Genomic DNA, 23621 nt, shown 5'->3' with positions numbered 1-23621 from the left:
AATAGGTATGGAAGGTTCTGAAGTGTGAGGTGGTAAGAGGAGGTAAGAATGTTTAGTTTGTGAGAGAAGAGGATGAGCAGAAAGTTGAGTATTTTTGTGGAAAGGAGAGTAGTGTTATATTAAATAAAGAGAGGCAAATAGACGCAAGTGAGATGTAGGAGGTGTAAAAGATATAGATGTGTTAAGATTTAATGTTGGGAAGGTTAACATGGTATTATTGAATGAGAATGTTTAAGAGAGTTGAAAGAATGTGAGTGTGCAATAGTTAGGATATGAATGTATAAAGGAGAGTGAGAGTAGAGCATGAAGATAGATAATGTGAAAGTTATAAATAGTAGCGATGCAACAGCACATGTAATTATGAGGAGATAAAAAGTGTAGGTATGAAATTAGAATGTGGGGGAGGGAAATGGATTATAGTGAAGTGGCCGAGCATACGTGGGGGACGCAGGGGATAGCCCCCCGCCTCGAGAAACCCCCCACGCCATCCCCCCCTCCCCGGACCCCGATGGCGCAACGCCTCCGCGCCCGCGACCCCTTCCGGCAACACGGAGAAAACATGGCGCTTCCCATCGCGGCTGGCATTCTTGCCGGGTGCGGGTTCTACTATATTTCCCGTGTCGCCCCACGAATCGCGCAGCGGGTCTCCGCTTCTGGAGCGCAAAGTGCACCTTCGCGTTTTCTAAACAGCGCCAAGCAATATCACAAGTTTGAGTGCGGATTCCAGTCCCCCATGACGGAGTACGAAGCCTACCTGCTTCTCGGATTCAAGGAGAGCGAGGCAGGCGCCATTTTTCACCGCCCGCCACCCGAGGAGGTGAAGAAGCGATACCGGAACATGATGAAGGTCTTTCACAGCGATGCTAGTGGAACATCCTACATCGCGACAAAGCTGAACGAGGCGAAAGACCTTCTCATCAAATGAAGCTGCGCCTTGGGATGGATTGTTGAGTACCTCCCAAGGTGGGTCAGTTTACAGGGCAAGCGCCATCAGCTCCATTGTGTATTTTTGCTGGTGCTCGCGGCGCCACTCTGGTCATTCTAGCTGGAAGCTTCCTCTTTGTACTCGTTGCTTTGCACTCGCTCTGATCGTTTACCACATTTGCTCTTATGAGGACCACCATAGTGTAACTCAAAAAGCGACGAAGAGGACGCTGGTTCAGCGCGGCCCGACCTATCTTCCATTCTCTACACAAACTCTCAAGTGCGCAGGGTAATCCGCATGGCTTGGCTGCTCCCCTAATCTTATTATTGGTCCTCTTTACCCCCTTGTTCTCTTCCATCACGTTTTTCCCATATGGTTTGCGTGCTTTGTTGCATTAAGGTCCATGTATCACTGTAATACAGTGGCTTTGTAGCCCAGCTCTCATATTTTTCTGTACATCCACATGGAATCCGATTATACTATTATTGCCGATGCAGCAAAAGAGCTTGACCAAATCCTGGATTCTGGCGCGGTCCTATACCTGCAGAGCATCAGAACACCTGGTGCACAACCAATCAAGGCGGCATTTGGTTTCTCTCTGCAGCCGCTGGAGGAGAACCGAGTAGCTTGTTTGGTTGAGACTTCCTGCGTAGCAGCGAGCACTACAATGTGTATTGACTTTCCCGTTCTAGTGGACAGATGCGTTGTCACTGCCATGAGGTCTTTTTTTGTAGACTCTTTTCAAAGAGCAAAAAGTGCGCTACCACAAGTCACCAAGGCTGCCAATCAAGCACCAGATAGTCTTGACGACACTCCGCATGTAACACGAGCAATGCTTAGCAACTTGCACCCCAGTGTTGTCGCTTTAGCATGGGCATGCATCCCTCAGCACGACATTTTTGTGTCGTTTCGTCGACGCTGGCTGCGTGAAAAATGCTTTGCCACAGAGGACAAGGTAAGTAACTCTCAAAAGCTGTATTGCGTGATGAAAGAGTTTGTTCTCTTAGATCTTTTCTTAAGTCTTTTCCCAAAGCTCAAGTCGCTGTGGGAGCACCGACAATGGCTCTGCTACAACATGTGCAGCTGCGGACTTCTCATCGACAACCCCAAATACGTGGATGGAACGACCTTGCCGATTCTCCAATTTGAGGCACAAGACGACCAGTCGTTTTTTATGGCCGCACACAATCATCCGATGAACTACAACGCTTGGCAATATCGCCGGCTTAGATTTCGAACCCTACACGTAAACATGTCAAAAGCCGGCGCAAGATGGGATTGTGCATCTGTTGCTATTCAAATGGATTGCGAGCAAGTCATTCAGTTTATCAGAGAGCATAACGGTGATAGCTCAGCTGCCTCCTATCTGCTATTTCTTCTCTACGAGCAAGACGCCCTCGACACAAAGGGTGATGCATGTCTCTGCGGGACAGAGACACTAATGAAAAGTCCTCACCAAGTTGGCGGTGAACCGCACCGGCGCTACTCTGAGGAGCAGCTAAACACCGACAAAAAGGACGAGAGCAGAAAGTGCACCAGCAAGTGCAGCCCAATAGCCGCACTCGCTCCAGCTATGTGGAAAAGTCTTATGGCAGTCACTCAAACGGAAATCCGACGGCACAGCGAGAAAGGACATGAGTGCATTTGGCACCTTCGCCTGGGGTTGATTCAATGGGCATGTATGCGATCGCCACAGAGCAGAGTGCTTTCACTATGGAGCGCCGAGGATGAGCTGAGGTGGACCTCCACGTACGCTAGACTACACCTCACAGAGGGCGAGGATGCGCTTTTATCTCCGGTGTCAGCTCTTCCTTACGCGTGGTCAGAATCATCTGGCTCATCTGCGTGGACTTCTTTCAACGCATCTCGCTACGGCTACCAGCTCGCTTCAATTCTCCGTAATACGTTACCTTGTGAATAGCTTTAAGCTGCCAAGAATACTTCCATTCCCGTTGTTGCCATTTGTCGCTCTCTGAAAACAACGCTTCTTTCGGATTACTGTTACTCCATCTGCTGAGCTCTGAACAAACAAACAGATAAAAAAAAAATTTCAGTATTGTTAGACCCTTGAAAAGTCTTGGCTGAGCTCGGACTTTCTACTATGCTACTTACTATGCATCAGTTGTTTCGAGACTGCTCCCTCTTGGTTGCACACGCGCACTAGCAAATCGATGCCCCGCTGCATCGCTACTTTCTTTCTCTCCTTCGCTCTCTTTTTCTTGGCGCTATTATTAGCTGTCAGAAATTAAAAAAAAGTTTTTTGCTGTTGCTTGCGCAACTTTGGTATTCTTGTCTTCTCGCCGTTGTTTAGCTGGATGGTACGCTCTACTACTACTTTTCAGTGCCTTTTGTATTAATTTGGCACCCCTAGCACTGCCGATTCCTTCTCGCTGGTGCGATCACCCATTTATTGCTGCTTTCCAGTGCATTCCCTATCGTAAGCATGTGTGACGAGGCATTTATTCTTCAAGCAGATGGGCGGGAGCACATTTCCGATGTGCGCTTTGTCAGCTCCTTACCACATGATCCGTCGGCTGTCCTCACAGCGTCGCGCGACAACACAGCCAAGCTATCCACTATTCCGACCTCAGGGGATACCGTGGTAGGTGGTCTAACCTTCATTGGTCATACTGCCTTTGTCAACTATGTTCTCTTTCATCCTGGCATGGAGCTTCTGGACCACGAAGCGTGCATTGTCACTGGATCAAATGATAAGCACGTAGCTCTGTGGAACGCTGAATCGTCAGCGGTAGAAGCCGTGTTGGATGGGCACAACAGTGGCACCTGTTGTGGAGCCATCATGTACTTTACTCCCGGAAGTGTCAACACAGAGGTGGAGGATGCGCTTGCTGGCGACATTATTTCTGGCGATTGGAGCGGTACAGTCCTTATTTTCGATCACAAAAGTGGACGACCGAAACAGCTCTACAACAAGCACAGCACAGCCATTCGTGGCGTGGCGCAGCTGACAAACACCTCAGCAGTCGTGACTGGCTCTGGTGATAAGATGGTTCATGCCTGGGATGCGTTGACCGGAAAGACCATACAGATTTTCTCTGGCCACCAGGATGTTGTGCAGTGCATTTGTGCGGTCGATAGTACCCGCTTTGCGTCGGCAGGAAACGATTGCACAGTTCGATTGTGGAGCATCGGCACCGAAGGCCCCCTCCAAGTAATGCACGGCCATGACTCACTAATCTACTCTATCAGCTGGTCTCCGGCTCTATCGGAGCTGTACACTGCCTCAGAGGACCACACAGTGCGGGTATGGCGTTCCAGTGGTGCTGCTAGTAAGTTATCCACTGTGCAAGTCATTCAGCATCCCTGCGTCGTATGGAGTGTGGCGCCGACATCAGACGGCAGGCTGCTCTCTGGTGGCTCAGATCACACTGTGCGCGTATGGACCCGTAATTACGAGCACATGGCGTCTATAGAGAAGCTGGAAGCCTTAGAGACGGCCGTCTCCTCCCAGACTATGGATGTCAAAATCGCCAAATCCAGCTGCTCTGCTGCCGCCAGTGGCGGCCTCAATCTGGAATCAATGCCCTTCACTCACGAGATTGTGCAGCGTCGCGGCACCCTAGAGGGGGAGCGCCTCTTTGCCCGCAACGAAAAGGGCGAGGTGGAGTTGTATGTGTGGAATGTCAGTCGCTGGGAGAAGATCGGCGTTGTAGTAGCAGGGACAGACGCTCAGCGCTACACAGGCACTTCGGAACAGCAGCGCGAGAAGCACTTTTACAAGGGACAATCTTACGACTATCTCTTCGATGTGAATGTTGAGGGTCGCATGCTGAAGCTGCCCTACAATATTGGCGACAGTGTTGTAGAAACGGCAAAGCGCTTTATCCAGGACCACGCTGGCGTCGTTGCGCAGGACTCGCAGGAAGAGATACAAAACTTTCTTATGGCCCATGTCTCACCAGAAGATCTCTTGCGTATTCCGGGCTTGGAGAGTACTAGACGAGCCTCCTCTAGTGGCACTACAGCAACGGCCTCTCTGTCACCACCGGCGTCACCAGCAGAAGCCGAGCGTCTCCTTCCTGCGTGGGAAGCGCCGCAGCTATTCGACACCTTCAACGCTGCAGCTGCACAAACGAAAGTGAACGCGCTCCTACCGGGACACACGCAGTTCCACTACACCGTTGAGGCGGTGTCGCCAAACCCCAGTGACCCATCCGTCACGTGCTCAGATCTTCTCAGCCTGTACGCCGCACTACCGGCTGGGTCTCGCTTTCCCGCAACGGACGCACTGCGCTACCTGCTCACCGTCACCGTTGATAGGCCCGATATTGTGGGGGAGACACTGGCCAAGCTGGCGACCATCTGGGGCTCTCAAGCACAACCCCCGCAGCTCCCAACTTCGGCGGCCGAGTGGATGGTTGCCCTGCGGCTGGCCGCGTCCGTGTTTGGGCGTTTGTGCGACGCGCGTGTGCAAGCGCCGACCATGACCGGAGACGCACAGGAAATGCTGGTGTGGTTGGCGGCGTCACTGCCGTCCATGACGAAGCTGATCACAAGTGACACGCCCGCTAGCATGCGCACCAACTGCCGAGCCGCTACGGCTGCACTCCTCCGCAACGTAACGGTGGTCCTGCGCTCCCCAGGGTCGAGCCTAGCGACAGCGGGGCCGGTGAGTCTTGCCGAGCGGCTGGCCGTCGCTGTTGTGCAGCAGAGCGCCGTTTTGTTTGTAGTGGAACGCAATGACTCGCCAGTAGTGCGCGACAGCCTGCGCTCGCTACGGTCACTCTTGCTGCCCACCTCACCGTCGCCGCCTGCGTGGCGCGCTGCCGTAGTGGCTCAGATGCTCAGCTCGTTGACGTCCTCGTTGAAGGGGATTGCCACCGGCGCTTGCGTCGAGGGCCAGCCGACGGCTGCGTGGCTGTTAGCTCAAGTTGGCTGCCCAGTCGTCTGAGAAAAAAAAGGAAAGGGGTCGCTCGATTTTTCGTATACGTGTGTGTTTGCGTCCGCACTTATCACGCTGAGTTTTCTTTGTTATTCGACTCCCTCCGTCGTTCTTATATGTGTCGTGGTGTGAGCAAGTGTGCTCACGCACCCACACCCAGCAAGACAAGCCCCTAACGAAGAGTAAGCAACGAGTGTGCAGTAGTGGAACCGACACATCAAGTCCCCGCGGCTAGTATGATACATGCGCTGAAGCTCCCGACGCCCCGCCCCCTCTCGGCGGACTGACGGACGCGGAGTACAGCGTGGGGTGACGCATCGAGAGAAAGTGAAAAGGACTGTATTTCGGGCGTAGTGGCGCACATGTCAATTCTCTCGCTCATCATGCGCCTCCTACGCTTAGGATAGAGTCGTGGATAGTGCCATTTCAGCGGCGAGAGATGTACATGCAAATGTGTGTATGTGTTGCCATCAGTGGCTAACCCTCTCCATCTCCTCCTCCTCCTCATTTGCTTCCCTGGGGTGGCCTCACTGTGCATATTTTTGGGACGGGGGGACTCAATCACTACGTCTGCCCTTCACACACACGCATGTACGCACGCCTCCGCCCTACTGCGTCCCCTCCCCCCCCCTCCTTGTTCTCTCCCACACGCACATTCGTGTACGTGCGGATTCGCAATATACGCATGTATTTTTTTTTTCCGGCTTTCTGTTTGTTTTGTTTCTCTACGTCCTCGTCATCGGCCCCCCCCCTTCCCTTCTCCCCGACCGTCTCACAAACATAAATGGCTGCCGCGTGTCAGTCCCCGTACTGTGCCCCCCCTCCCCCCATGGATGTGAATGCTATAGCTTTTCTTTGTGTAGCCTCCCTCCCCGCTTTTGCTCTCTCTCTCTCTCTCTTTCCTTGACCTTTTTTCACTTTCTCTTTGTCCTCGCTGTGTTTCGCACCTCTTTCGGTTCTGCTGCCGCTTTACTGTTCACATCCCCACCACATCACTTTCTCCCCCCCACCCCCCACCTGTCTATCCCTGTTCTTTGTGGATCTCTGGACTCCTTGTAGCAAGTCACCACTCGCGATCTCCCCTTCCACCGCCTACACCAGCACACACACACACACACGCACCCTCCCCCAGCCCCTTAACAACACCACCATCACTGCGCGTACGTCTTGCCTGTTGTGCTTTGTGTCGTGCACTCTCTGCCCCGTTTGTACTGCCCCCTCTCCCTGCGCTGTTGTTTTGGTTTCGTTTTTGTTCCCCACGCCTTTTCTCCCTCCTCACGCGTTGCATCGCAATCGAGCATCGCTCTTCCTGCGTGCCTGTGTGCCAGCAGCGGTGCCTTGTTACTGTCACGCTGCTTTCAGGCCTTGTAGCACGGCAGGAGAAGACGCACGCTCTCTCCCAGCCACCTTTTCCCTTCCTCCCCACCCCCTAAACCCCTCTCTCTCCCCAGACACCACACACGCATTGGCGCGTCCTTACTGGCTTCCATTATTCTGTCAAGGGTCCAGTAATACCCTTGGAGTTTGAAGCAATCGCTCAGCAACACGCTTGCGCACACGCAAAACCCCTCTTGGTACCACCACCACCGCCACCCTCCGTAGGACTGGAGCAGTGCCTCCTCCTCCTCCTCTGTCTTTCTTTGTGCGTGGGTGGTGTGTGCGCCGGCATCTTTTCGATCGAGCCCCCTTCCCTTTCCCACCCTCTCCCAGCAAGCAGTGAGCATCGCTCTTCTTCTCGGATGGGTGGGGAGAAGTGGGGTTGTGTCTTTGCTCTCCGTGGATCATCTTGTTTTTGCTTTCCCTTCTTCTTCGGCACTATACGATGAGCGCACTGGAGACTGTGGGGCAGAACGGGCGCAGCCACACCACAGACGCAAACAGCCATATCGGCAGCAGCCATGCCGAGGATGGGAGCACGTCTAGAGTCCACTACCCATCGCGACTCTCCCCTTCTGCGTCTCCACTCGGTGAGGATGAAGTAGAGAAGCCGCTCATCTGTCACTTTTTTCGAAAACAACCTCCCCTGCAGACTGGCTCAGCGGGATGCAACGAGAGCAACAGTGGTCTGCACACGTCGGTCAACGGTGGTTCGGCTGGCGTGGGCGGCTGCTACTGCGCCCGTGGGCAAGAAGAGGCTGCATCCAGCCCCACCGTGAAGACGAGCAGCGCGGGCGCGACAGCGTTGAGTTTGTCCACCACACCAGCGCTGCCGCCCTTTCCGTCCATAATGGGCGAGCCGGTCGACCTCTTTCCACTTACACCGTCCGTGACAATGCCGAAGCGGCACAGCAAGCGCTCGGGACGCTTGCTGAACGAGTCCGAGACAATGCAAGAGAAACACGGGCGGGAGTACCGATTTCTTGTTCCATGGCTGGCGTACGCAATCGACTGCACCATTGCGACGCATGAGGTTCTGCGGCAGAGGCACAGGCTACCAGCGCACGTGTCATTACCAACCTCGCCCTCAGAAAAGGAGCTGAACGGCGCAGCCAACGCAGAGTGCTCGCCTCCACGGTGCGCCAACGGCAAAGCGACTCTGCCGAGCCCGCAGGCGGAGCTCAACGCTTTCTCCACCCGTGAGGTTCCAGCCATCTCCGTTCACGACTACCTCAAGCGTATCGTCAAGTACACCTACGTCTCTCCGTCAGTGCTGGTGTGCGCGTGCCTCTACCTGGACCGACTGCTCTGCATGCATGAATGCATGCTCCTGCACCCGTACAACGTGTTCAAGCTCTTCCTCACGTCAACCAGAATGGCGAGTAAAATCATGGATACGCGAACGCTGAACAACCGCGACTTCTCCGTCGTCGGTGGGGTCACGAACGACGACCTCAATGCGCTGGAATTCCTCATGGTGGAACTGCTGCAGAACCGACTCTACTTCTCACGCAACACCTTCGATGAGTACTGCCGCTCGCTCCGCCTACAGGCGGCCCACTTGGGTGATGAAGCAAGCGACTGGGGCACCGAGACAAGCATGGAGATGCCACCCGAGACCCGCTCCGGTGTGCAGCACCAGCCGACGCGGCCATTCCTCGCACGCTGCAACGGCAGCAACACACGTAGCCGCCGATCCAGCAGTGTTTCGCAGAACGAGTACAGTATGTCGGCCGCCTCGCAAAGCGGCGTGTCACCGCTGCGGTCAGCGTCGCGTCCAGCCTTTCCGCCGAGCGCGTCGACAGCGCGCTCCATATCAGTAGACACGGAGTCGCTTGGCCCGGCCCGCGCACCTGCGTCACGCGGAGGGTCAGCGTCCGCCTCCGCCCGGCGTCACCCTCTCGGTACGTCACATTCACCAGCACTGCCACATGTGCCGCATGCAGCTGCAAACGGTGGCTCGTCGCCTGCGCTTGGTGCCATGGGAGACCTATCCGGACGCGGTGTCAGTGGCGAGGAAGTGCTTCGCGTAGCAGTGCACACCAACAACATCTACCAAAACGGCAACGGGGCGTGGACAGGCCAGACCCCGCCGAACTCGGCGATAGTGCCAGTGACGGTGGAGGAAAAGGTCGATGATCGAGCGCGTAGCATTTCACTCTCCGCCCCTCGCTGTGGTGCCGCGTCCTCCCTGGATGCCACCGGCCGTCCGAGCCGCCTTCTGGCGGCGAGCACCGGCACAGCAGCAGGTCTTTGCACAACGGCACTCAACGCTATCCGCGGTGGCTGCGACACCTCTTCCACCGCTTCTACTGCCCCGACTTACAACGGGACGACCACCAGCAGCAGTCGGGGAATAACTACCAGTACTGAAGACTTTGGATCTGGGTCAATGATGACGAGCTACGGCGATCGCACACCGACTCGACGAGCCTTTGCCTACACGGTACGCGAGGGGGTAGCGCTGCCGCCAGTGGTGCGCAGCGGACGCAGCGAGCGATCTTCGAACATAATGGGTAGCGCTGTGCAAGGTCAGCGTTTACCGCTACCTCCAGATCAGCCTCGTATGTAGGTAATGCGCCTATCCCCTCCCTGATGCACCCACCCACACACACACACACACACACCGCTGTGTGCATATTTCTCTCTTTCTGCGTGGCACGGCCTCTATTTCGGAGCGTGTGTGTATCCTCTGCTACTGCTGCTGCTGCTGTTGTTGGAGCGGCGTTCGTTTGTGTGTTTTCGAACTTTTATTTTTCACTTAGGTCCCCTCTCGTTTTTCTCGCTATTGTGTGTGTGTGTGTGCCGGTGTGAAGCTGTTTGTGCGTCTGTATTGTCTCTTCTGCTCGGCTACGGTTGCCAGTGGTAGTGGTGGAGATGGTGCAAGTAAATTAGTGACCTCTCTTTCCTTGCTGCTGCTGTTGTTGTTTGTTGTGAATGGCAGTAGTGAGGATCTTATTCATCTCTTTATACTTTTCCTTGCCTCTTCCGACCTTCCTCCGCCCTCCCCCACTTTGTCGCCCTTCTCTTCCTCTCAGTCCCATATAAGAGTCTGGAGGTTCAGTGAGGGAGGTAAGGAAGAGAAGTGCGTTTGTGGGTGCTGTTTTGGGGTGATTGTAGAGCCTCAACCACACACACACACACACACACACACACACACACACAAATGCCCTTCTTGATATACGCATCCATCCCTCGCTCTCATTTTGTGTATTTTCTTGCTCACCCCCACTCCTCTTTGTCTCTCTCGCCCTCAAACCCCATCATCCCCCTCGCTTGTCACTCGCATCTCTTCCTTCTTTCATATTACCTCTCTTCTTCTTTGGTTTCGGTTCTCACTATTTCGGTCCTGTCGCTTCGAGCTGCTGTCTATCAACACACAACCACCTCCTTTGCTGTGGTGGGGGCGGGGGAAATGAGGTGGAGGGGTGACTCCATCCCGCACTGGGTGTACGTATGTTCGTTTTGTTTTTCTGCCCTTCTGAGTGATGTGCAGCGCTCCTCCACCTCCTCCCCCCACCCTCCCTCTTCGCTTTCCCTCGTATTTTCCGACTTGCCATTTCGTAAGTGCGTCTGCTCGCTCGTTGTGGAGAGAGAGAGAGAGACGGTGGCCAGAGAGGGGAGGAGAATTGAGGCGCTTGAAAACAAGGCTTCACGCTCTAGCGCCTGTAGAAAGGAGAGGACAACCCAAGGCAGCCAGCGCATTCCGTGTCTTCTTCCTTTTATTTTTCGCATTAGCTGGTGTGTACTGACGGCGGGGAGCATCTCAGTGCGCGGCATGAGGGCCCAGCGCCAACTCAGTGCGAGGAAGCCAGACAGCCCCCATAGCCCTGCCAATGCTGGAAGGTCGGTGCGACTCATCTCCACTGGCGTCGACGGTCAGGCCCTCGACGACGCGGCATCGGGGCAACCTGCAACCGGCAGCACGCTTGCCCCACTCCCATAGGAGGGGCAGAGTGTCAGCGGGACTCGGGTGCATCTCGCCAGGCCCTGGCTGCCTACTGCTGTGGGGTGCCCCCCCCCCCTGAGCCACCCCGAGGGACGTGGCAGGTGGCGACCGGCGCACTGGGAGCGGCTGCGGAGGGGGTAATGGGTAGCGTTTGAGGCAGGTGCCGTGTCCCGATGGCCGAGTGGGCGCCTTGCTGCAGTGCGTGTGCCTACGGCTGCCTCGCACCGCACGCGGTGGGTCTGTGACAGGGCTGCGGGGTCGAGTGAAGTGGCGTTTCACGGCAGAATGGACGCGATGGGTAATGATAGATTTAGCTGAGGTGTGTAGCCGTGTGTGTGTGTGTGTGTGTGTGTGTGTGTGTGTGTGTGTGTGTGTGTGCGTGTGTGCTACCTGACAATGAAGGGGGGAGGGGGTCACTCCATCCTCCTCTTCTCCCCGCTTCCGTAGTTAAACTTTTGCTTGCTTGTTGATTCTCTGGCACTTACCCATCACATGAGCTCCCCACTTGGAACACACAGATACACACTCCTGCTTCCACCTGCCTCTCTTTCGATGACTTCTTATCTTCCGTTGCCCCAATCCCATCTTCCTCCTCTTTCCTGCCCGCCACTCAAGTCTCGCCCTTCCCTCCTTCCGCTACCTCCCCTCTTTGCCTGAAGGATATGCAGGACATGACGCCGTCTTCTTCCTCTTTTCTTCCCTCTCCCATACGCACCCATACACACACTCAGGCAGACAGACACTCACACAGTCGTGCCTGTGCTACTCGTGCATTTTCTTTTCGGATGGGCCCTCCCTTTGGGGTGCCGATCTTCTTTTCCCGCCTCTCTTTCCACTGTGTGTGCGTGTGTCTTCGTGTTTGTGTGTTCCCCCTCCCCCCCCTCTATCCTACCCCCTCCCTCTCCTCCGCTTTCTCCTGTACGCTCTTTCTCTCTCGCGTGAAGCTGTACCGAGTGCGCGTGCGTGTGTGTGTGTGTGTGTGTGTGTGTGTGTGTGTGTGCGAGTGGCTCCGCTCTTGACCTCTTTTCTCGTACCTTCGCTGATGAACGAAAGTGTTCTCCCCTTCACCGTGCCTGCCCCCCCCCCCCTCCCCGTACACCTCCCAAATGAAAGTAAAACAAAGAAAAATAAACGAGGAAAAGGGGAGACGGGGAAGAGCAGAGGGACGGCGATAAAAAAAGGTGACAACAGACACACGCAGCCAGACGAACCTAAAGCAAAGCGTTGCCGTCGTGATGACACACACACACGCACACATGCACACACTCAGAGACCCACCACCAAGCACGTGCCCACTCTTCTTCCCGCCTGCCACGCCTCCTTTCCGTCTTCTTCCCTGTTCATTGTGTTTTCGTGTACTCACCCCCTTTTTTTTCCACCGGTGCTGCCGTGTGGTCGTGTTTTAGTTTCTCTCCTCCTTGTGATATCGCGTTACACCAATCTGTGCTAGGCGCGTGGGTGCTTGTGTTGGGCTTTCTTCTCCACTCGTATACGCATCTATCGAGATCTCTGCAGCGACCGATCGAGCAATCCTGCTCCGGTGAACCCACGTCTGCAACGCATGGGGCTCTGTGAAAGCCCCGCCTCCACCCCTTCCTCTCCTCTCCTCTCCTCCTCTTGCTCTCGTTCACCGTCTTTTTCGATAGTGAATTGATCGAAGGCTATTACAGGGGGGGAGGGGGGGAACGTGATGAGAGGCGGAGAGGACAACAGCCCGTGATGGGGTTGAGGGGCTGTGGAGGGAGCGGGGGCGTAGAGACACAAACAAAGCAGAAAGTCGAGACGATATCACAGTGATGCTGGACTCAGCGTCGTCGTATTCGCCGTCTGCTGCTGGTGCTGCTACTCGTTCCAATCTTGGACTTTCTCGGTGCTCGCTACGTCAGCGTTGTCCTTCTTTTCGCATGCATGTAGGGGATGAGAAGGTGTTGGGTTCTTCCCTCGTCTCTCCCTTTTCTCTCCTGGTTTGCCCCTCGTTCTCCATCATGGGCCTTGACGGTAGCAGACAACACTTGGTTGGTGATGGAGGGAGAGAGGGAAAATGTGGTGTAGGGAATATGAGGAAGACGGAAGGAAACCGCACTGCGTTTGCTCACGTGAGGTGAGAACTTCTTCCATACGTCCTTCCTTGTCCTTGCTCCACACACCTCTCCTTCCTCCTCTCCCCCCCCCCCCACTCCCGCCCCGCGGCCCATTGAGCTCACCGCTGCTGCTCTCCTTTTCCTGCTTCCATTGTGTCTTTTCCATTTCGCCTCCGTCTTTTTCGTCGCTTTTCACGCTTGTCCGGAAGGAAAGCGAACAACGTGCTGCCGTAACCGCATCCACACTAAACTACGCCTCCCCCCTTCTTGGGGTTCACTTTCGTGCACTACATGTGAGTGCAGTTGTGCGTGTGTATATGTTGAGTGTTGGGCTTCATCCTTGACTTGCTCTGTTTTTTTCCCCGCAAACCCGCCCCAGCGCCTCCTCCTCCTCTCCTCTCCCCTCTCCCTTTCTCTTTCCTTTTGCTCTTGATCTCGATTACTTCCCGCTTCCACCAATACGCGCCTCCCCTTTCCTCCTCCTCTCTTCACCTCACTCTCTCTCCTCCATTGGCCCGTGATTTCTTTCCTGCCTTGCGTGTAGGACTGTCTGTATCTCTGCAGGCGCGCATGTGGTATCCTCATGCATTTCCTTTAAGGCTTTCAATACCGTACTTTGCCTTTTTGCCAATCTGGTCGTTGGCTCTCCGCTACGTCACCCACACCCACCCAAACACACACGTATCTTGAATTTCGTCCTCTGCCCTCTCTTTTTCTCCCCCTCCTCTTCTTCTTTGGTTGCCTTGCCTGCGGGTCTCCTCCTCGTGCCCTCATCTCCACCCATTCCCCTCTTCTCTTATCCCACTCTAGACAGAAAACAAAGCAGCAGCAGCAGTACGCGCTTTGCGCTGAGGAGATTTGATATGGCGTCACTACACTCAACTCAATGCGAAACGAAGGGGGTCACGCAGGGAGAAGGAGTGGAGGTGGCCAGAGGGAGAGTGAGGGTGGAGGGGGGGGGGCTCATTAACAACGACAGGCATTTTCGTCGCCCCAAAGGCGAAAAAAAAACGCGATTAAACTCCTGGCGCAGACTTGGGATTCAAAATTGAGCAAAGTAACAGAAAAGGCGAAGATAAGCGGTGCGTGTTGGAATGATGGAGTTGGTGTGCGCTGGTGAGAGCAAACAGAAGAGAGGCAGGGGGGCGGAGGTGTGTAACAGTGCCACGGGGTGCGGCCACCCGACCCCATCAGGGATGCGCATGGATGGGTTAAGTGTCTTCAATACACACTTCGAAGGCTATGGCTCCCCCCTCTGCTCTCTCTCCTCTTGCTTTCCTCGTCCTCATCCTCGACCCCCCCCCCCTTGTGCTCATCCTCCTCGTCGCCACTGCTTCTTTTCGTCTTTCCTCTCTCCCATACCCTCCTGGTTTTCCTTTTCGCCTTCTTTCTACCGACGTTATCCACATTGCGGGTCACCTGGGACCTTTTCTCTCTCTTCCCCCCCCCTCATCTCCTCTGCTGCTCTTGCTCTCACTTTGTTCGTGTGTGTGTTCTCTTGTTCCGCGCCCTTAGCCGGTGCCACACACCCCTCCGTGGCCTCGAATGCAAGTGCTCTCTCCCTCTTACCTATCCCAATTGCCCCTCCCTCCGCTCTGCGTCTTATCTCTTCCTCCTACACGTCAAGGATGATTTCAGCGGTAGAGACAACAATGCCTGCCGCCCCCGAGGGGGGGGTTCGCTAGGTTAGCTGGGTGTCGTGTGCATGGAGGGGTGAAAGGTACTAGCGGGAGCACCGCTTTCTCTTGTTCTCTTCCCAGCCCCTACAGACTCCTCCTCTCTACACGTCTTGTAGGTATTGCTCACTTCTTCCCGCTGTTGGAGTGTCGCCTCTTCAATCTCGTGAGCTTTTTCATAACTCGTATGGAAGCATAGGAGTCTCTTTTATTCCTCTTTTAATTTCGTACTCTCTCGTAGCCCCCCCCCCCCCTCCCCCTCCGCCTTTCCTGTTCTGGGGAGCTCTCGGATGCCGGCGTGTCTTTCGTTTCTTTTCGTCTTTTCCCTTAAGCGCTAACCTGTCGAGGTGTCTTCTTTGCTCTGATGTGTCTCTTTCTTGCTTCTCCTATGTTGATCACCCACCCACCCACACACACACTGAGTGGGTGGGTGGATGTGGGTCTCGGCACGCTTGTACGAACCAGCCTGGCTAGTTCTCGCTGCCCCTCTTCAAAGTACCTTCTTCTCCCTCTTCATCTTTTTTTAAGTCTGTGAGCACACGTTATGTATCGGCATATGTGGGGGGCAGGGGGCAGATCGGTTGTCGCTCCAGCTGCTCTCTTCCTCTTTTTGTTGTTGAGCAACTCTTGAGGGAGTTCTGTGCTTTCTTTCGCTCTGTCCTGCTGTGAACATATGCCCATCTCTCCCCCTCCCCCTCCCCCGTGCCCCTCATCATTCTTCATTCACCCCTCCTTTCTCCCTCCTCCTCCGCTGCCTCTCTCTCTCTCATACTTACTTCGTCTCCGAGTTCTCTTGTTTGGTGTTACCTCTGCGCCTTTTTGTGGGCATGTGCTGCCGCTGCTCATGTCGCTGCGCTCTCTTTGCTTCCCTTTCCCGCTCCCTACTCGCCTGAGCGGGAGTGTGGGGGTGGGTATCGGAGAAGGAGAGCGAGCGAGAGTTGCATCTCCTTCTCACTCTCGCCCGTTATATTTGGGAGGTTGTTCGCTTGCGTCTATTCTGCAGAGGTACAATACACAGAGAGAGAGAGACACAGACAGCCTTCTCCCCTCCTCCCCCCCCCCCATTTCACGTCGCTCCCTCTCCCTTGCATATGGGCGTCTGTGTGCGTGTGCGGAAGACTTCACCTCCCTCCTTTCTCGAGTTGGCCTTCCCCGTACCCGTTAGCCTCCTCCACCTCTGTCGGTGTTCGCTCTCTTTCCTACTTCTCTGCCCACCAAGCGACTCTGCCAGACAGGCACATGCGGGTACTCCCTACGAGCTCCCCTTCCCCTCTCCCTTCGCGCTACGCGGAACCCCGTCCGTGCACTGTAACGGCTGGCGGGCAAGGACATGGACGGTATCGGCGGGTGGGAAAGAGAGAGGAGCGGATGGCCAAGCTACAGCGAGAGAGACCCCCCCCCTCCCCTGCCCCACCACAAGATGAGATTGGGGGAAAAAAGGCGAGAAAGAGACGAGAGGGAGAAGAAGGCATCGGTGTCATCCCTGAGGGTTGGAGTGAAAAAGGAGAGTGAAGTATACATCGTTTTACTCTATCAGCGGTGCGGTGGTGCGGTGGCTCATCGAACACACGAGCAAAAATGCAAGAAAATTGTAAAGAGAAAGCTGATAGGCACTTCACCTGTCACCGTGGGTGGAGGAAGAGGGTCGTGCGTCTGCCCAGTGTGTGTGTGTGTGGTTGGGTGGGGGGGTGTCCTTTACGTGTGCGGGTTGAGAAATACGGTGTGTTAAATCGAAAGTGGAGGGATGCGCCGCACGATGAGTGCGCTCTGTGCTGCCTTTGATCTTCTGCCCGGTGTAGGGGAGGGGGGAGGTAGCATCACTTGAAATAAATGACTTGCACACCTACACAAGTGCACACGCTCGTGCTCTCTCGCCCTCTCTGATGCGCCTGCCGTTGTCCTTCCTCAGTACACTACTCAGCAGTCTTTACTGTATCCTCTCTTCCGCTTCTTCACCTCCCCTTTCTCTTCATGCCTTCCACACACAAATGCACACACGTCACGCCTCGCATCACGCATCCACACATCGCCTGCAGCTACACGCGCGGAGTAGAGCACAGCAAGCACTGTCCTCAATGCGTTTTTATTGTTTGTTTGTTTGGTCGCCGGCGTTCTTCCGATAATAGCGTTTCGCTTCTCCCCTCCCCCCCCCCTCCCCCTTCCTGTGAGTTTATCTTCCCGCAGAGGCGTGCGTCCGTGTGAATGTGTGCTCTTTCTGCCTTTCCCTCCGCTTCTCCACGCCACCGGCACTCTCTTTCCCCTTCGCTGAATCCTTGATCTCTTGCCCGTCGCCACCAAGCGCGACTCGCTGGTGACTTTCCCCAGCCACCGGGATACACACACACACACGAATGTGAGGGTGCCTCTCCCACTCTCTCCATCCTCACTGTAACACGCCCATTGTAGACACACACACACCACACACACTGGCGTATTTCCAATTCTTGGATCTCGAGTGGCGCCGAAGTGTCATCGAACGAAAAAAAGGGAGGCCGCTGCACTGCAGTGCGCCACACCACCCCCACTGGTCTCGGAAAGAGTATCAACAAGAGAAGTTTGTGCGAGTGGACAAACAGTCGTGCGCCGCACTCAACCCTACGCACACGCGCGGACGTGCTCTCTCTCTCTCTCTCGCTCGCTGTGCCTGTTCTCGCGGGTGTCCGTCTCTGTGTGTGCGCAAGCCCTTCACAGCTGACCGGACGTCTCTCCTCTCTGTGCCACTGTTGCTTAGCGCTCTGCATTTCATACGCCTCGCTGTTTTGCTGGTGTGTCGCTGCTGTTGCTTCTGCTCGAGAAGAAACCGATCAGCGCAGCAAGTGATCGAGTGGAAACATCCAAGAAAAAGAGGCGGAGCGCAGTAAAGCGTCGTGGTTCACGCTTAACGTTCTCTCCTTCCCGAAGTTACACGTTTGTGTGTCTGTATGTGCGTGTGTGTGTTGTTGTTGTTGTAGCGGCCGTTGTAGTCGCATCTTTTTTGTTGGAAATCATCGGCACCGTAGGAAACGCACCCGTGGTGATTTGACGCTTTCTTTGATGCGTGGTGGCTCACCCACCCCCCTACCCTCCTCATTCCCCCTCCCCCTCCTCTACTTCATCCATCCGCACATTCTTTTTTCCTCTTCTTATCTTTTTTCTCCGGCTTGCATTGGTGCAGGCTTTCTGGCCCTTGTTTCCTCTCGGGTGTGTGCGTGTGAGACACCTTTTCCTCATTCGCACCCTCATTGGTGCGCGCATCGAGCCTTTGGTGTTCTCTTTTTTGTTCCTCTTTGCTTTGCTCGTCATTGTTGTCGTTGTTGTTGCTCCTTCTCTCGACATACATCCCTCTCCCTCTCTCACCCCCTCCCCTCCCCCTCCTCCTCGTTTTTAGTTTGTTAGCTTGTGGGGTCGTTGTTTGACATATACCTCTTGTCCACCTCTCTCTCTCTCTTGGTACAGCCTCTTGGATCGTTGTCGTCTCTCTCTCTCTCTGGCATCACTCATCGCCGTGAACCCACTTTGTTTGTCGGTGCCTCATCGGCTCGTAGTCGTGGTGGCGGTCCTTTTTTTTCCTCCTCGCATTTTCATCTGCGTGTGCGTCGGCCTCTCCCACGCTCGGCACAAAAAGAGTTTGGGAGGGAGAAGGGAGGGGGGCCACAAACAAACAAACAAGCGGACCCTCTTCCGCGCCTCGCTTCATCCCCCTCCTCCCCCCCCCCCCGCCACACCCTCGTTTTTCTTCTCTTTTGCTCGGCTCTTTTTCGCTCCTATTTCAGCGGGGCCGCCGGCGCGTACGCCCTCGGACGCAGACACCCACAGAGAGACGCGCGCCATTTCTTTCGTTGCTCCTTCCCTTCCCCTCTAAGCTGCTGCGGCTGTGTGTCTTTTCCTCTCTTCGCACTCCATCTTTCCCACGCCTCTTGTACACTGTATCCTCCTCCCCCGCTCGCCGGCCCATTCTTTCCTTGCTGAATCGACGGCAGTTTGTCGCCATGGCTTCCCTTGGCGCAGAGCATAAACTGGAGTGTAAGAGCATGGTGCTTACGCTTCACACCCTCTTCGACATTCCACGCGACCTCGTCTCTCTCGACCCACGACGCGAAAGCGTCGAGCTCGTGCTGAAGCCAACGGCGAAGTACTACTTGGAGAACAAGCGGTTCTGCAAGCTGGACCTGCCGGAGCAGCATGTCGCCTTTTCGCCCTCCTCTATCATCTTCAAACGAGACCGCTTTGTTCTGGACTTCGAGTCAGTGCCGCCGCAATGCGGCCTCTCCTTCACGCGATCGGCGTCACCGCACCGCGCGACGTCCTTCGCGAACAGCATGCCAAGCAACTTCGTGGACTCGCTTACCGCGCACGGCACGTTGACCGCGCCAGGGGTGGCGAGCAGCACTGGTAAGATGCCTCTTCACTTTGAGAGTGACGCACGTGCTGGCGGTGCTGTTCCTTCCAACCCCCGCTTCGCGTTCGGTGAGAACGTCGACGAGGACCACGATGTTAACCTCAAGAGTCCCAGTAGCCTCAAGCTAAAGACCTCGACCACCTTTTCTAGCGCTACGCCGCCGAACCAGATCGTCTTTCGCTACCCCACGCGCTCAGATCTGAAAGTCATCATCGAGGTGATGGTCGGCGCACGACAGCGCCGTCATGACTCCGCCGCCGTGCGCTGGATCACGCCATCGTGGGCGGACCGATCCATCTCGGGCACAGTCAGCACCTTCGCCGCAGCCGACGGGGAAGTGATGCGGCACAAGCTTGTCAACCGCTTTGTTGGGCTGACTGTGGGGCACCTTTCCTGCACGATGGAGCTGCCACACGCCGCCGACGATCTGCGTGAGGTACTGGAATTTTCCCCAACGGCAATTGCAGATGCGGCGGAGCGGCTATGCAACGACTATGAGCGTCTGCGTCGCTTTCACACAGCAGACGCCGCGGAGCAGCTGAATGCTCTCCAAAACGAGCGTTCCATGCGGCTTCGCGACTTTGTAGAGCAACTCTCAACAGGCGCGAGCGAGTCCTCCGTGTATCGCAGCCTGCTGCTGGAGGTGTGCCCCAGCTTCTTTGTGCGCCGCATTCGCCGAATTTGCGCCATGTATCCACCCATCCCGCAAAGCAGCTCCTGGGTGCGCACAGATCCCGAGACGCTGGCCGCCGAGTACTGTGGACGCGAGATGTCGCTCATTCGCAGCCTCTGCGCCGAGCTTGGCCCCGACTTGAGCGCCATCTCGCCGCGCAACCGCTTCCTCTCCTACACAAACGTGCAACCCCTTGGCGACGAGCTGTGGAAGTGGATAAAGGACAACTACGCCAACCAGGAGAACGATATCCTCGACTACGAGCCTGACGTGTTCATGGAGTCGCTCGCGCTGCATTATGGCACGTCGGAACCTGCGCCCATTCAGTACGGTTTTTCGCCCATCTCGTATGAGCTGGACAGGCGCGCGTACTTCTGCGACTCCCTGCGATTCCCGGTGAACCGCGAGCACCACCGCTATCGAGACGAAGCGATGGCGGCGAGGCAGAATCGCGTGCCGCTGCAGCTGACGCCCTGCGAGCGTCCGTTGCACCCCATCCGGCCAACGTCGCGTAATATTGGTGAAATCGACATTCTCCTAGAGAAGTACAAGCCAGAGTTTGTGCAGCTCGTGCCCTCCATCGCAGACGCCATGGAATGCGTAACGCAGCAGAACGAACGCCTGCTGCGAGAATTATTGCGTGAATCCCAACCGACCGGCGGCTCAGTCGCTGGGAACGTCTGTACGCGTGAGCGAATGCGCTCACTTCCCTATGAGGTATGCCCGCATGGGTTTCATCTCTTCCAGTCTGAGCGACCCAGTGGGTCGTACGTGGCGCTACTGACGCGCTTTGCCGAGTACACGTACATCTCCGTCAGTACCCTTTTATCAGCCGTCATCTACCTAGACCGACTGTGTCTCCGGCATCCACGGCTGTTGCTCACGACTCGAAACATCGAAAAGCTGCTTGTCGCCGCCGTGCGCATTGCCAGCAAGGTTGTCGACCTCCGCAGCGTCAACAACAAGAATTTTGCGTCTGTCTTTAGCGTACCGGTGCAAGACATGAACGAACTGGAGTCGGAGTTTCTCAAGCTCATGAGCTTTGACGTATTTCTTTCACCGAAGGAATTCAACAACTACGCTCACCTGGTGCAGCTCCCGGCAGCCTACATGCAGATGCCGCCGAGCGTGCGCCTGTCGAACACAGCGAACGCGAATGGCATTGGAGGGAGCATCGCACCACCGTCGTCGGCGGTGCACGAGCAGGCAGACCCGGTAGCGGATGTGGGCCACAGCGGAAACGGCACGGCATCGAGAGTGGGGAGCAAGACCACTAATACGAACAACAGGGTATCGCTGAACACGCCCGCCGTCACCACACCTGCTTTGCCTCGGGCACCGTCCCCGCAGCCACAACACCAAAGGTACGCCACTCGCGGCAGTAGCAGCGCAATGGCACCTGACAGTGCCTACGGCAACGACGCTTATGCAGCCGCCCAGCGAGCGCTGCCACCCGACAAACCATCATCCAAAGCGGACGACTCGGCTGTGACTGGAGTTGAGGCTGGAGGGAACTATACCAATGGTAGCGGCGGCGCTGCTGGACACCGCTATGGTCGCAGCGGACTGGGTGGTGGAAGTGGTGGTCGAGGAACCATGTCCGCTAACCGCTACGGGAGTGGAAGTAGTGCCGGTGGTGCTAGCGGCGGGGGCAGTGGGGGTACGAACGGAAACAAGGCACCGTCGCCGGAGTTCGAAAGCGGGATGCGGGTGCTGAGCATTCCCTAAAAACTACCCTCGAAAAGAACCCCTGTCATCCCCTTTCCCCTTGTGTCCCCTGGCCGCTCCCTGCCTCCACCCCGGCTCGTGCTGTTGGAATTGACGCTTGCAAACAGAGAATCGGCTATGGTGTCGATGCAGTGTTGTTGGCGAAGCACCAAGGCGTGGATGTGAGGAGCAGTTGCACTGACGGGACCAGGAAAATGTGGGGCTAAAAGGGGAAAGGGGGTGTATGAGGAGACAAGGCAGACACACACACTCGAAGCCCCCCTTGAGCTGCGAAAAACATATGGGGTAGAGAGGCGGAGACCTTTGGCGGGGCAGAACGGGCAATGACGCTGTAGGTGTGATTCTCGAGTGAAGGGCTAGAGGGTGGACGTGCGGGCAGGAATGAAAGAATCTGTGAGCTGTCACCAGAGGGAGAGAGAGTGTGCCAGATGGGTCCAAGACGTGGTGTGAGTCAAGGCATAGAGTCAACGGCTGCCTTCTTTTTGGGGGAGGGGGCCACTTCGTTTTTTTGGTGTGCACGGTTTGTCCATGCGTCTGTAACGTTAAGCGCTTTCATGTATGTGTGTGTGTGTCTTTCTCTGTGTGTGTGGCTGTTGTGAATCGCTTGTGTTCTCTCTACCTCGGTATATCTACGCATCGCCCCCTTTTTCCTCCCCCTCTCTCTTGTGACTTGGCTCTATCACAACACCACTTCGCAACGTGCTTACTATGCCTGCTGGGTGGCTGTGTTTCTCACTGCTCTGCGTGTTGGTTTTATGTGCTTTCATTTGTCAACTCCTTCCTCGTTTCCTCTTCTTACCCTGTCCATGTGTGTGTGTGTATATATATATGTGCCTGCGCGTGCCGGAGTACCTCTGATCTGCGCATCTGTAGAGAAAAGGGGGGTTCGGTGCCCTTCAACTTGCTGGTTTCTTTTGCCCATCATCCTCTCCCCTTGCTGCTTTGTTGTGCGCTTGCCCTCATTACCGCCCTTCCCCGTGCCCCCACCCCGCGTCTGCGCTCACATTCTCTCTCGCTCCCGTGACTTGTGTTATGTGGCATTGGCTGTCGCTGACTCGGATCACAAGGACGTGTGTGAAAAGGGGAAGGGAGGGGAGGGGAGGGGTAATTGGTGATGTGCCGTGCCTCTTGTGTAGGTGCTCAGCCATCTCCCAAGCAGCTCGTTTTATCGTGCATTTCGAGCTCATTCTTTTTTGGCCTTTTGCTGTGGTTCGTTTGCTTTTGCTTGTCGCTTTACCGAGACCTTCAGCTGGCCCCCCCCCTTTGATGGTCAGCGCCTACCCATGGGCGCACATACAGCACTATGCATTTGTGTCTTGTTGGGCTGTGCTATGATGCCTCCCTCTCTCCACATTTTTCTATTTCCCATTGGTTTCGTCGTTGTTTCTGCCACTCTCCTCTTCTTGGTTGTACTGCAGGAGTAGCTGCTATCAAAGGTCCCTCTCTCCCCATTCCCTCAACACTCCCTCCCTGTGTGTGCCCTCTCTTTCTCCCCCCGCATCGCTGGCTGGTAGTCGTTCAGCTGTTGACGCTCTTGCCATTATCTGCTGCTTCTCCACCCCCCCCCCTCCTCCTCCTCTTCTCTCTCCCTCCACACACACACACCACACGCACACCTCCCCTCTCTTCCTTCCCCTCTTCTGCGCGTGTGTGCGTGCGTAGATGTGTTTGTTTGTTTGTTTGCTTGTCTTTTGGTGCGGCCCTTCTCTCTTGTCCGCCGCCTCCTGTCGTTGGGCTTCCTTCAGACGCCCCTCTACCGCCCGCTCAGCTGTTCGCGTGTCGGTGAGTCAAAAGGGGAGGCAGAGGGGAGGGGAAACTCGTGAAGTGGCAGGGCGTATGGGTGCGAAGACGGGGGGAGAGCGGAGGTGAATTTCTCCTTTGAGGGGCTTCCCTCCTCTTCTCTTGCCGTCATTCCTGCCTTGGCCCCTTTC

General features: G+C 55.7%; 5 protein-coding genes across 5 annotated transcripts; all 5 read left to right on the top strand.

Annotated features, from left to right (window-relative positions):
- Positions 1-559: 559 nt before the first annotated feature.
- On the top strand, positions 560-925 carry LBRM_24_1990 (conserved hypothetical protein; the record flags this gene model as incomplete). Its single annotated transcript, XM_001565413.2, has 1 exon — positions 560-925. The coding sequence occupies one exon, from the start codon at positions 560-562 to the stop codon at positions 923-925; it is 366 nt and encodes a 121-aa protein (XP_001565463.2).
- Positions 926-1388: 463 nt separating this feature from the next.
- On the top strand, positions 1389-2846 carry LBRM_24_1980 (conserved hypothetical protein; the record flags this gene model as incomplete). The annotated part of the gene is made up of 1 exon (XM_001565412.2): positions 1389-2846. The coding sequence occupies one exon, from the start codon at positions 1389-1391 to the stop codon at positions 2844-2846; it is 1458 nt and encodes a 485-aa protein (XP_001565462.1).
- A 522-nt stretch (positions 2847-3368) lies between these two features.
- LBRM_24_1970 (conserved hypothetical protein) lies at positions 3369-5837 on the top strand (the record flags this gene model as incomplete). Its single annotated transcript, XM_001565411.1, has 1 exon — positions 3369-5837. The coding sequence occupies one exon, from the start codon at positions 3369-3371 to the stop codon at positions 5835-5837; it is 2469 nt and encodes an 822-aa protein (XP_001565461.1).
- A 1813-nt stretch (positions 5838-7650) lies between these two features.
- LBRM_24_1960 (cyclin 10) lies at positions 7651-9777 on the top strand (the record flags this gene model as incomplete). Its single annotated transcript, XM_001565410.2, has 1 exon — positions 7651-9777. One exon carries the CDS (start codon positions 7651-7653, stop codon positions 9775-9777), a length of 2127 nt encoding a protein of 708 aa, XP_001565460.2.
- Positions 9778-18879: 9102 nt separating this feature from the next.
- On the top strand, positions 18880-21690 carry LBRM_24_1950 (putative cyclin 11; the record flags this gene model as incomplete). Its single annotated transcript, XM_001565409.2, has 1 exon — positions 18880-21690. The coding sequence occupies one exon, from the start codon at positions 18880-18882 to the stop codon at positions 21688-21690; it is 2811 nt and encodes a 936-aa protein (XP_001565459.1).
- Positions 21691-23621: the final 1931 nt, after the last annotated feature.

Source organism: Leishmania braziliensis, chromosome 24 (assembly GCF_000002845.2).
Source record: "Leishmania braziliensis MHOM/BR/75/M2904 complete genome, chromosome 24".
NCBI classification, from domain to species: domain Eukaryota; phylum Euglenozoa; class Kinetoplastea; order Trypanosomatida; family Trypanosomatidae; genus Leishmania; species Leishmania braziliensis.
The sequence above is the reverse complement of the archived record's forward strand: the minus strand, read 5'-3'. Positions and strand labels throughout refer to the sequence as shown.